The sequence below is a fragment of the Vipera ursinii genome, assembly GCF_947247035.1.
Source record: "Vipera ursinii genome assembly, chromosome: 2".
NCBI lineage: Eukaryota > Metazoa > Chordata > Lepidosauria > Squamata > Viperidae > Vipera > Vipera ursinii.
The window spans coordinates 2956355-2970155 of NC_139513.1; the positions used below are offsets into that span (position 1 = coordinate 2956355).

General features: G+C 41.0%; 1 protein-coding gene across 1 annotated transcript; it reads right to left on the reverse strand.

Annotated features, from left to right (window-relative positions):
* Nucleotides 1-304: 304 nt before the first annotated feature.
* Nucleotides 305-11813, reverse strand: LOC310633227 (uncharacterized protein; the record flags this gene model as incomplete). Its single annotated transcript, XM_083350914.1, has 5 exons — nt 305-3290; nt 7142-7271; nt 8737-8804; nt 8909-9023; nt 11406-11813. The coding sequence occupies 5 exons, from the start codon at nt 11811-11813 to the stop codon at nt 1666-1668; spliced, it is 2346 nt and encodes a 781-aa protein (XP_083207040.1). The 3' UTR covers nt 305-1665.
* Nucleotides 11814-13801: the final 1988 nt, after the last annotated feature.

Here is a 13801-nt window from a genome sequence, read left to right on the forward strand (position 1 = left end):
AAAGCCAGAAGGGGTTCAAACTCCCTTCTAAATCAGAGAATCTCTGCTTCGGATGGAATTCCTAAAGATCTATGGGGCTGGCTTTCAACCCAAACCACCAATTCAACCATAGTTTGGTCATCAGATGGGGAAAATTACTGGGGATCTAAAGAAGAAAACCTTTGATCTTGGACATTGTAACTCTGGAATATTGTCCAGATTCCTGTCCTGCGCTGTGTGAGTAAAAAGTGCATTTAAAAAAGGAAGAATGAAGCTACGATACTGAAACTTTATATAAAAACAATTCTGGAGATTAGTCCTTAAAAGAATGAAAACCAAGAGACCTTTATTCAAGAAATTGCATGATGACAGCAAAGCTGAGATTGCCCATCCTTGGCTTAAAGTTGGCATGGTGTTTTTTTTTTATCATCCCAAGAGTTGAGGAAGCCAGAAGACTAAATAAAAGAGAACTGAAAGTGAGGGTGAAGGCGAAGGTTGTTCTCTGAGCTTGTGGGTTAGTTTCCGAACATTTCATTACCAGGCTAGGTAACATCTTCAGCAGAGTTTAGAGGATGTCAGTGTTAAGTGTCCTTGTTTATAAGGGCTTCAAGTGTGGGTGTGTCAAGAGAGGGTCTTGTGACAGGTTTTGAGATGGGGAGGCTACATCAGGTCAGGGTCACTGGGAGTTGAACTTCTGGGGGACTTACATGGGTTGGTTGAGGGTCGGTGCTCTCTTTGGTTGGCTTTGTGGTTTATTTGGATTCTGAGTTCATAGGCTGGTTTTAGGTCAATGTGCCTGTTGATGGAACTGCTCCCCATCACAAGCCTCTCAATTCTGACTCACACCTGATCCATCACAAGAATAGAGTAGATTTTTCAAGATTGCTTCTCTCTTTGATCAGTTTCCAACTATTGTTTCTTGTCCTGTCCTCTGGTGCTTTGCAGAATAATTTGACCCTCTCTTTGTGGCAACCTCTGAAATATTGTTATCATGTCACTCCTATTTCTTCTTTAGACTAGCCAAAGCCTGCAGCTGTTCTTCATGTTTTAGTCTCCAGGCCTTTGATCATCTTAGTTGCTCTTCTCTGATCCTCTCTTGACACACCTACCCCTGAAGCCCTTATAAACACTTAACCCCGACATCCCGTAAACTCTGCTGAAGATGTTACCTAGCCTGGTAACAATACGTTCAGAAACCAATCCACAAGCTCGGAGAACCTTCACCCTCATCCTACACCCAAGCTATAGATAGTCGCCACTATTGCAGAAATGAAAGTGTTGACAGCCCTTGTGATTAATATTTAATGATGGTGATGTAAATTAAGCGGCCAGAAGAGCAAAATCAAAGGCCTGAGTCATTGTTATGTAATTATGTTAGATGATTCTAGTGGCCAATAAATTGAAAGATGGAAAAAGTGAAGGGTGCAAAGTGGGTCTTCCAAGAAAGATTATATTCGGGGCTCTGTATGGACAAATGCTCAATATTATTTTAAAAAAAACCATTGTAGTTATTTTTCTCCACTCTCTTCAGATTCATTGTCCTTCTTATCTTCCCTACATTCCCTAACATTTCATTTCTCCACAGTAATAAATAGCTCAAGAGTCACAAATTTCTGATAATTTGTTTATACGATTCTTTTCTGTGCTCATAAAGGGACTGATGTTGAGTACGCCGCTTTCCACACATCAGACAAATGTATGATTTTTCCCAGTGTGGCTCCTTTGATGGGAAGTGAGGGAACTTGACGTAGTGAAACATCTTCCACACTCTGAGCATTTATACGGTTTCTCCCCAGTGTGGATTCTGTTATGTACAACATATTGATATTTTCGTCTGAAGCTTTTTGCACAGTTCTTGCATTTGTAGGGTTTCTCCCCAGTATGGATCATTTTGTGAGCAGTAAGAGAACTTGAAACTGTGAAGCCCTTTCCACACTCTGGGCATTTATATGGTTTTTCCCCAGTGTGGATTCTTTTGTGAGAACTGAGGTGACTTGAATTAGTGAAGTGTTTTCCACACTTCGTACATTTATACGGTTTCTCTCCAGTGTGGATTCTGTTATGTACAATATATTGACATTTTTGTCTGAAGCTTTTTGCACAGTTCTTGCATTTGTAGGGTTTCTCCCCAGTGTGGATCCTTTTGTGAATAGTAAGATAATTTGAAGTTGTGAAGCTCTTTCCACACTCTGGGCATTTATATGGTTTCCCCCTAGTGTGGATTCTTTTATGGGAACTGAGGTAACTTGAATTAGTGAAGTGTTTTCCACACTTCATACATTTACACGGTTTCTCTTCAGTGTGGATTCTGTTATGTACAATATAGTCACCTTTTAGTCTGAAGCTTTTTGCACAGTTCTTGCATTTGTAGAATTTTCCCCTGGTATGGATCATTTTGTGAGCAGTAAGAATATTTGAAGCTCTGAAGCTCTTTCCACACTCCAGGCATTTATATGGTTTTTCCCCAGTGTGGATTCTTTTATGGACAGTGATGTAACTTGAACTAGTGAAGCATTTTCCACACTCCGTACATTTATATGGTTTCTTGCCTGTGTGACTCCTATTATGGGAAGCGAGGTTTTGTGGAAAACGGAAGTTCTTTCCGCATTCCTTGCATTCATATGGTTTTTCTCCTGTGTGGATCCTTTTATGGGAAGTAAGAGAACTTAAGAGTCTGAAGCTCTTTCCACACTCGGTACATTTAAATGTTTTCTCTCCAGTGTGTTTTTGGTTATGTACATTATACTGATATTTTTGACTGAAGGTCTTTCCACACTTGGGACATTCATATGGCTTCTCCCCTGTGTGAATCCTATTATGGGAAGTGAGGCTTTGTGGAAAACGGAAGCTCTTTCCGCATTGCTTGCATTTGTACATTTTTTCTCCTGTGTGGATCCTTTTATGGGAAGTAAGATAATTTGAGTCTCTAAAGCTTTTTCCGCAATCCAGATATTTATATGGTTTCTCTCTTTGTATTCTCTGAGGTAAAGTAACCGAGAAGGTCCTTTGGAAACGTTTTCCACGTTTGTTTGGTTTCTCTATCATGTGGCTTCCGCAACAGTCGGATAATCCTGATTCATCTCTGGTTATTTTTCCACACTCCGGCCAAGCCTCTTTTTCTGGCTGATCCTCTTTGCCCGAGAAGTCACTGACAGCTACGTGTGGTAAAGCAGAGTATTTCTCTAGCTCCCCCTTTAATTGTTTTTCCTCAGAACTTTGCTTTCTAAAAAATGTCTCTGCCTCTTTCATTCTGCCTTTTGGCAATGGTGCTGCTGCTTCTTGGCCAGAAACAATCATCTCCCATTCATCACCTGATTGGAGCAGAAAAAAAGAAAAAGAAAAGTTGATATAAAGTGAAGTGCAAACAGGATCAAGCCCCCCCACCATTGTTGCATCTCTTATTTGAACATTAACCAAAATTAAGTCTCCACCATCCCAAGTCATCTTCCTTTTAGCTCTTTGACTTTTCCCCCCTGTGTCTACCAGGGTATTTCAAAACATAGGGCTATGCCTGGTATCGGGTTGATATAAGATCTGACATTGGGGTCTCTTGTTTTTCATGCTGCAGAATGAAAAACCTGAGGCTTTTGTATAAGATCATTTAGAGGGGTTCTGCTCTCTGAGCTTGTTTACTTGCAGACATTTCATTACCCAAACTAGATAACATCATCAGTGCTAGTAAGGAACAGGGTTTGTTCTCAGTCCTTACTGGCACTGATGATGTTACCCAGATTGGGTAATAAAATGTCTGCAAGAAAACAACCAAGCTCAGAAAGCACCAAGGATCCCTCATTTCAACCATGATCTACAAATATTCTCCCTTATTAAGATCATTTAGGCTTCCGGTTTGCACACGCGATGCTGGCGGACGTTGCGGGAGAACCTCTCCCCCTGCTGTCCGGTCTTTCTTCCTCGGACGACTCTGCAAAGGAGGACCTAGTGGAAGTGGACATTTATTGACTTTTATTAAAATTGAGTTTTCTTTTCTTTTCTTCCCTCCATCCAGTGCACTCCCACAGAGAGGGCCTCCTCAGGGTGCCACCGGTCTCATCCCAAAATCACATGGTTGCAGAGAGAGGGGGGGAAGCACCATTGATAGATAGATAGATATTCATTATTTTTATGCACTGAAACGCTTGCTTAGTGCTTTACTTATTTATTAAATTTATATGCCTAACCCCATCTTCCCAATAGCGTGATTCTGGATGGCTTAAAAGAATGCTGAGGGAGATGGATGGCCGAGAAACATGAAAGATAAATGGATGGATGGATGGATGGATAGATAGATAGATAGACAGACAGACAGACAGACAGACAGACAGACAGATAGGATTACTCTAGGTCAGGAGTAGGCAACCTTGGCTCTTTTGTGACTCGTGAACTTCAACTCCCAGAATTCCTGAGCTGGGCATGCTGGCTCAGGAATTCTGGGAGTTGAAGTCCACGAGTCACAAAAGAGCCAAGGTTGCCTACCTCTGCTCTAGGTGATTTAAAGAATGCTGAGGGAGATTGGGAGCTTAGAAACATAAAAGATAAATAGATAGATAAATGGATGGATGGATAAGACAGATAAGATGGATATGATAGATAGATAGACAGACAGACAGACAAGACAAACTTCCTTCCTTGGAATAGAAAAAGGCTAGATCTCTTCCTGCTTCTTCCCAAGAGATGACATCTGTTTGAAGATCTTTTAATGAACTTCCGGTTGCGACGCGACGTCGAAAGACAGCCGTTTTCGGGCTGCCCGCTCCGCAGCTGTGTTTTTCCATCGTAAACAGCGCCAATCAGCTGTTTAGATGGATTTGAAGCCCCCTCCTCAGGAGAAGAGGAGGGGGTGAGGCCCCAGGTAGGGGTTGAGCTCTCTGGGGCCGCCTGAGCTGAGAGCTAGGGCGGCTGAAAGATGAGCCCCCCCGGAGCCTGGGTTGCTCCGAGCTGCGCAGCGCCTCTGCTCTGGGATTCTTGGAGCAGAGCCAGGCGTTAGCAACCACCCCTGCCAAAAGGAAATACTTTTGATTATCAAGATGCAGGCAGAGCGGTACAGGAGGTCAAGGTGAAGTGGACTCTTTATCTTTACTCTCTAGCTCAATGGATCTTATAGCTTTAAAGTGAAAGTGCGTAATAAGTGAAAGTGGGGGAAGATGGCGGCTAAAACTTCTAAAGCTTTTCGGAATGCGGGGTCTTCCCTGGTGCAAGAGACCTCACTGCAAGCTTTGCTTCCTCCTGCATCTCTCCCGGTATTGACGCTTAAGGATTTACAAGATGCTCTTGGAAAGCACGCACAATTGATGTCTGATATGATGGATGAAAAGTTGAAAAAGCTGGAGGAGAAAATGGAGAAGAAAATGGAGGAGAAAATGGAGAAATTGGAGAAGAAGATGGAAGAGAAGCTGAAAGCAATGAGGGTGGACATTTTGTCTATGGTTGAATCCGTAGCTGAATGTGTGCTACAGCTGGATATAAAAGTGGAGGATCTCAGTCAAAAGAACTTTATATTAGAAGCAAAGGTATTAGAAAATGAAAATATAAGGGATAAAATGGACGAAGAATTGAGCCTTGTTCAGTATAATCAGATGCAGAATGCTATTAGAATTAAGGGTTTAAAGGAGAATGGTAAAGAAGATCTAAAGCAGCTGATTTCTGAGGCTCTGGAAGGGGTACTGGGCCAGTCAGCATCTGAAATTGAGGGAAATATGGACAAAGTTTTTCGTGTAAATTCATGGATTGCAAGACAGAGGAAGTTACCCAGAGATGTGGTGGTCTATTTTACAAAGAGAGTAATTAGAGATGAAGTCATTCAAGCTGCTTATGATACTAATTTGGTAGTGGCTGAGCAAGAAGTTTTGGTTTTAAAAGAGATTCCTCCGAAGATCTTAAGGAGAAGGAAAGATTTCGCATTTCTAGTACAGGAACTTAAGACACGTGATATTAAGTTCAGATGGGAGATTCCAGTTGGGTTGGTGACAACGTACGAAGGTAAAAGACATCGTTTGGTTACTGTGGCTCAGGCACGTGATTTTTATAGTAATGTGTTAAAAGCAACCCCCCTATCATTTTTGGAAGCTGCAAAAGGATACGGTGTGGGAAAGTTTCAAGATGTTGCAGATAGACAGACAGTGGACAATGGTGTTGGAGGGGATCAAGCTACAGTCTCATCGGTTGCTGCAGGAGGCCAGAAGATGACGCGTGCCGCCCTAAGAAGAGCGAGACGAGAGCAAGAGCAAGACCAGCGGAAAGTTATGGAATCTTCAAAGTGTGCTTACAATGAAGATGTAGGAGGAGAGCGGTCTAAAGAAGTTTTGGGGGTCATGACAGAGGTGCTCCAAAGGTTTTGGGGCGTTAAGATTGCTGATTAAATTTTTAGATTAGAATGTCAATGGAGTAAAATTATTATAGAGGAGAAAGAAAGGTTTTTTTTTCTTTTTTCTTTTTTAATATTTTATACAATTTAAGATTGATGTTATTTGCTTGCTAGAAAAGTATATTAGGGTTATGGACTTAAAGTATGTGTTGAACTAAGAGTGGGTATGTAAACTCCTAATTAACAACAAGTTGTCTTAGAGATTGACTACTTTTTTTTTATATATACTCTTTTTATTTGAACTTTTATTTGAACTTAAGGATGATTTGGAACGGTGAGACATTTGGCGTGATATATGCAAGAACTATTTTTGACTATAGTTTAGTTTGGTTGGAGATTATTAAGATTAATAGAGATAAGCGCTTTTGGTGCGTAACTGAGAATTTGTTTGGAAATTAGAAAAAGGGAGAATGCAAATAGCAGGTGAAAGTTTTTTTTTTCTTTTCTCAATTTATTTTGAGTAAAGATCTTTTTCTGTTTTCCTCTTTTTCTTTTCTACTTTATTTGTAATATTAATATTGTTTGTACTCATTTTATATGAGCTAGAGAGAGATAGAATTTATAGTTTATTGTTGATAATATAGGGGTGTTAATGTTTGTTTTTTGATTTTATGCCCTGTATTTAGCTCTGGGAAGTCGGGGGGGGGAGTGGGGGAGAGGGATAGGGGTGGGGGAGGGGGGGATTAAAGTCAAAATGTATTGTAAAACTCTTTAAATAAAAAAAAAAGATCTTTTAATAAGAAACAGCGGATGGGATTTAATTACTAAACTCTCTGACGGGCGAGTAGCAAACCTGCTTACCCAGAGAGGCCACATTCCTATAATTTTCCAGCATGACTTCCCAATGGAGCGCTTTTTGGTCACAATCCAGCTGAGACCACTCCTCCTTGGAGAAATATACAGCCACCTCCTCGAAGGACACAAGACCCTCCTGAACAGGGAAACAAAGTACCGAACAGGGTCAAGGAGGATTTGTAAGGTCTATCCCATTATGTACAGATTCCCAAACCAAAGATATGCACTAAGTTGAATGGCTGTGCTTGGTATGATTACAAGGTTTAGGTGAAAAAAATAGTTCAGGCAAGTTTAATCGCTGATTGATGTGGCAAGACTTTCAGTGCCATTCAGTGAAAGTAATCCTAGTTTCCTTATGGATCTACCATCTCTCTCTCTCTTTATATCTATATCTATCCATCTTTCTATTTATCTACTCATATATCTTTATCTAGCTATTATTTATCATCTCTCTATATATAACATCTATGTCTTTATATCTATATCTATCATCCTCTATCTATCATCTATCATGTCTCACTCTAACATCTCTCTATCATCTATAACTATCATCTCTCTCTCTCTCTCTGTATGTCTCTGTCTCTCAGTCATTGGCTGAAGTGAGGATGAGAAAGGAGAAAAATTCCTGGGATTGAAGGAAATTTTACAAAGCAGGATAGTTTGGCCTCCAAATCCAGACATGAATCAGAGGATTAGAAATTATTTTGCAAGCCAAAAGTTCTTTGATTACATGCATGACAATTTTTACTTAGAGATTTTTTCTATTTGGTACCTTCATTGGATTTTAACCTTCTGCCTTATCTTTTTATCTTTTCACCGGTCACCCCAGTCCTCTTCTTTGCTAGACTAGACGTATCTAGTTTCCACAACCATCCATTGTACAGTGTAGCCTCCAAACCTCTAATCATCTTTGTCGCTCTTCTGTGCACTCTTTCTAGAGAATGCTCTGTATACCATTGTGACTTCCTGAAGGAAAGGGAGAATTTGAATCTAATAAGTAAGCCTTTAGTAAGACCACACCTCGAATACTGCATCCAGTATAGTATCCATACTATAAAAAAGATGTTGAGACTCTAGAAAAAGTGCAGAGAAGAGCAACAAAGATGATTAGGGGACTGGAGGCTCAAATGTATGAAGAATGGTTACAGGAACTGGGCATGGCTAGTCCAGTGAAGAGAAGAACCAGGGGTGACATGATAGCAGTGTTCCAATATTTGAGGGGCTGCCACAGAGAGGAGGGGGTCAACCTTTTTTCCAAAGCACTTGAGGGCCAGACAAGGAATAACGGATGGAAATTGATCAAGGAGAGATTCAACCTAGAAATAAGGAGAAATTTTCTGACAGTGAGAACAAACAACCAGGTTTGCCTTCAGAGGTTCTGGGAGCTTCATCACTGGAGGCTTTGAAGAAGAGACTGGACTGCCATCTGTCAGAAATTGTATAGGGTCTCTTACTTGGGCAGGGAGTTGGCCTAGACCAGGAGTAGGGAATCTTGGGTCTTTTATAACTTGTGGACCTTAATACCCAGAATTCCTGAACCAGCCATGCTGGTTCATTCCAACTCTGTTATTCTGTTTTATTTGTGAATTTTCTCCTCTTACTTGAGTTGCAGTTTCAACCACTGTCTCAGCTACACCATACAGAGTAGACAACTCCACTGGAATCTTCCCTGTGAGGAAAAACAGAATTTTAAAAAGCATAATTAATAACATAGGAAGAGACATTTTACAGAAGAGTTTGGGACTTTCTGGAGAATTGAGGACCTCTGATTACCTCCCAAGGTGTCCAGACTTGGATCTTCCAGAGAAATGTTCCTCAAAAACAACTGCTGAGGAGAATTTGATGGATTCCTTTTTTGCTCAGAATCTCTGATGTTGTTTGTGAAGGACTTGAAATAGGAGACAGGAGAAAAGAAGAATTAGTGGACATCACACAACACAAAGTGGATTCTTGAAAGTCTCCAATGTTCACCAGTGAGGCTGGAAAATAAGAAAGGAATGTCTGTCATCATTTTTTTATAACAGGTAATGAAACAATATCCTACAAGAATTAGTGAAACATCTAAACATATTATGAATTCCAGAAATCTGGTAGGGAGATGTCTATGGAGATTCTCAGTCATTCAGGTCATGGTTGTTCCAAAGATGCTTTTTCAAGAGGTAACTGGACTTTCTATTTTTTCTCTTTGAAGACATTTTGCTTCTCATCCAAGAAATGTCTTCAGCTGTGAGTGGATGGTGCAGAATGGAAGGATTTATATTCTTTACAGCAGCTGGTCATTTTCATTGTTTTAGAAATGTTGAGGCCACTTGGAAGTTTATCTGTGTTTCAGGGCCAGCTGAGTAGTTCAAATGAGTGTAGGAGAGATTAAACCTAGAAATAAGGAGAAATTTTCTGACAGTGAGAACAAACAACCAGGTTTGCCTTCAGAGGTTCTGGGAGCTTCATCACTGGAGGCTTTGAAGAAGAGACTGGACTGCCATCTGTCAGAAATTGTATAGGGTCTCCTACTTGGGCAGGGAGTTGGCCTAGACCAGGAGTAGGGAATCTTGGGTGTTTTATAACTTGTGGACTTTAATACCCAGAATTCCTTGGAACTGCTGAAAGGACTGTGTTGTAGACTGGAGATAAATGATGTTGTATCCCTCCTCCTCTATTTTTTTTATTGAAAAGTTTTACAATACATTTTTAACAAGAAAAACTCCCTCCCTCCCCCTAACCCTCCCCCCCGACTTCCCAGAGCTGAATACAGGGTATAAACTTTACAAACTTAAGCTAAAATATGCTAACAAGCAAAAATAAAACATTAAATTCTATCGCACTTTAACTCCCCTTAAACATAAATAACAAATAACTAATAATACATCATATAAAACCTATACTTATTCAAATACTAAATGAAACCTTTTAGTCCCATATTTATTCTGAATATATTCGATCCATCTTCTCCATTCCACAATATATCTCTGTTGCGATTGTTCTTTCAAATATGCTGAAATCTTTGCGATTTCTGCCAAGTTAGAAACTTTCAAAGTCCACTCTTCTTATCGTAGGCAGTTCCTCCTTCTTCCAATATTGCGCTACTAAAAGTCTTGCTGCCGTAATTAAATTCAACATCAATTTAGTATCTATAACAGTAAAATCTGTAATAATACCCAACAAAAACAACTGTGGAGAAAACCTTATCTTTTTCTTAAATATCTTCTGCATGTTCCAGCAAATTTTAATCCAAAAAGCTTTGACTTTTTTACAAGTCCACCATATATGATAGTACGTTGCATCGTCACAACCGCACCTCCAACATTTAGGTTGACAGTTCGGATACATACTTGCTAATTTTTTAGGGTCTAAATGCCACCTATAAAACATTTTATAAAAATTCTCTCTTAAATTTTGAGCCTGTGTAAATTTTAGGTTTCTGACCCAAATCTTTTCCCAAGTATCCATTGTTATAACCTCCTGAAAATTTTGGGCCCATTTTATAATACAATCTTTAACAAGTTCTGTTTCTGAATCAATTTCTATCAATGCATTATATATTCTTCTTATATGTGCTTGACCTTGATCTCTAATTTGTTTTACCAAATTTCCATCAGTTATCGAAAATACCAAGTTTCTGATCTTCTTTCCATCTTGCTTGTAACTGCCCATACTGAAACCAAGTTTGTACAATCTTTTCTTCTTTTAAAATATTATATGGCTTTAATTGCCATACATTCCTTTCTATCCTTAAAATTTCTTTGTATGTAATCTCATCATGTTTAAATCCAACATTTATATTTTCTATTGCATGTTTAGGTATTGCCCAAATTGGTATTTTGTAATTTAACTTATGTCTATATTTTTTTCATACTCACAACAGAGTATACCTTAATATATGTATCTTACCTTCCCCCTATGGAGAGAGGGCTATTCAACATCATCTATCTCCAGTCTACAACACAGAACTTTCAGCAGTTCCAAGAAGGCTTCACAACTATATGTCCTGTTCAAGTGACCCTGAGAACACAGATAAACCTCCAAGTGGCCTGAACAACTCTCTAGAAGAATGCAAATGACCAGCTGTCTGCAAGAAGTATAAATCCTTCCATTCCCCACCATCCCATTAGAGCTGAAAAAGCTTTTTGGATAAGAAGAGAAACATCTTCAGTGAAAAACAACAAAATCCAGTTGCCTCCTGAAAAAAGCACCTTTCGGACTCTGATAGGGAGTGGTGAAGAATTTTATTCCAGTCAACCTCTTCTGGGCTCCCAGAGTGAAGGTCACTCACCTGCTCCTTCTGCTCCCCTGCCTGGCTCAAGAGGAGGCCTTCCACCAGGGCCACCGCCTGGGAGCTGGTCTCTGCTCCACACTCTCGCACCCAGTTCTCCATCTTAATGGGCAGAAGGGCCAGAAACTGCTCCAGAACAACCAGGTCCAGCATCTGGGCTTTGGTGTGCTTTTCTGCTTTGAGCCATTGATTACAAAAGTCATGGAGTCGGCTGCAAAGTCCTCGGGGATCCTCAGAAGCCTGATATCGGACGCTCCTGAAGTTCCAGGACTGAACTTCTGAAGGGACGATGGTGTCTTCTTCCAGCATCTTCTGCCCACTTCTTGCCCAGGTCTCCTCACAGCGCCCAGGCCGAACAGCTGAAAGGCCTTTTCCAGTTCCCTCACTTGCTAAAGGTTGGGTCTCCATTCTTTCTCTGTCCTGTCACGCAACTCCAAATGGGTCCAGGGCCTCTTATGTGAATCTCCAAGCAACTTTTCATTCAAAGGACTGTTTCTCTTGCTGCAGCTGTGGTGAGAGTTAGACGGTCAGCCCTCTTTTTAGCTGAGAGATATTTATATCTATAAAATTATATGATGAGTACAAATGGCTTCCAGTTTGTGTCTCTAAGATAGAAAATAGAATAAATTCAGAACAAAACTAATAGAGGTAGAAGGGATCTTGGAGGCCTTCTAATCTAACCCAAATCAAGGAGAGAAGCAACGCAGAACTAAGGAGAAATTTCCTCACAGTTAAACATTTAATCAATCGAACAACTTGCCTCCAGAAGTTGTGAATGCTCAAACAATGGAAGTTTTTAAGAAGACCCTGGACAATTGTTTGAAATGGTATAGGGTTTCCTGCCTGAGCAGGGGGTTGGACTAGAAAACCTCCAAGGTCCCTTCCAACTATTCCATTCCACTCCACTCTACTCTATCCTCCCCCTCACTCAATCAGGAGATCATACCTGTTCAGTCTCTTCTTAAAATCCTCCATCGATGGAGCATCTACAACTTCTGAAGGCAAGCCGTTTCACTGGTTAATTGTTCTAATTGTCAGGAAATTTCTTAGTTCTAGGTTGGTTTTCTCCTTGATTAGTTTCCATCCACTGTTTCTTGTTCTGCCTTCTCATGCTTTGGAGAATAGGTTGATCCTCTTACTGTAATACTGGTAACATGTCACCCTTAGTCCTTCTTTTCATTAAACTAGACATACCCAATTCCTGCAACCGTTCTTCATATGTTTTAACCTCGTCTCCTTAATCATCTTTCTTCTCTTCTCTGCACTCTTTCTAGTGTCTCAACATCTGTTTTATATCATGGTGACCAAAACCTGATGCAATATTCCAAGTGTGGTCTTAGCAAGGCATTATAAACTGTTACTAAGACTTCATGTGATCTTGACTATCCCGAGATTTAGAAAGTGGTGGATTTAACCACGGAGCAATACTAATCCCCACAGAAGGAAATATTTTTCTGACCTGATTATAGAATTGCAAATGGCCTTGAGCAGATACATCATGTGTTTGCAATGTGTGATTGAAAAAATATGAGACTGACTTTCAACAAGGATTTGGAACTCTGAATAAATATATTCGGAGCATTTTCTATTTCTTTCCGCAAGAAAAAAAACCCTAAACCTACATTCACCTCCAAGCAGCGTTCACACAACATGTCAAACCCCAAACAGATTAGCAAACCATGAAACTTCAGTTCACATCTAATGAAAGGGAAAAAAACATGAGCTTGGCTTAGGATGCTCCATTACCCCTTTTTCAAGGTTGACCTTTGGAGACCCAAGCCAGACTCTTACAGGCAGGCATGTCCACACAACCTGCCCTCAGCCCAAACGGGCCTGTCAACAGTAGGAGCCAGGTTCACCCCCAAACAGGGTCGGGAGATACCGTCCTGCTTCACTCAGCCTCCCAAGACAGGTTTCATTGTGAAGGATTTGGCTCTTTTGAGCCTCATCCAGCAGCTAGTGCGAATTCGGACCCGATCTGGGGCGTCTCCTGTCTGGCAAGACTTTTCTTATCTCTTGCTTGAGATTTGCAAGGCAAATCCTCCTTCTTCTCCCCCCACTTCCCTCCCCCCAGCTGTTCCCAGAAAATCAGGTGGGAAGGACTTCCCCAGTCCCCACCTCTTTCCTGGGAATCCTGAGATTCGTCGGGGAGGGGGTAACAGGGCTGGTCTGGTCCTCTGCTTCCTCCTCCCCACCCCCGCATGTTGGGTGCATGGAAAGGGGCAGCTGGGGAGCATGGGATTTGGGCTCTCCCACTCTTGGGACTCAGAAGACTGGATGAGGACTTGGCATGTGTCCCTCCCTCCTCCAGGGCGAGGACCCTCCGCCTCCCTTTGCACGGGAAGAGAGACACCCCCCCACTCCTCCTCCCTTAGGGCCACATCTGGCTGTCTACC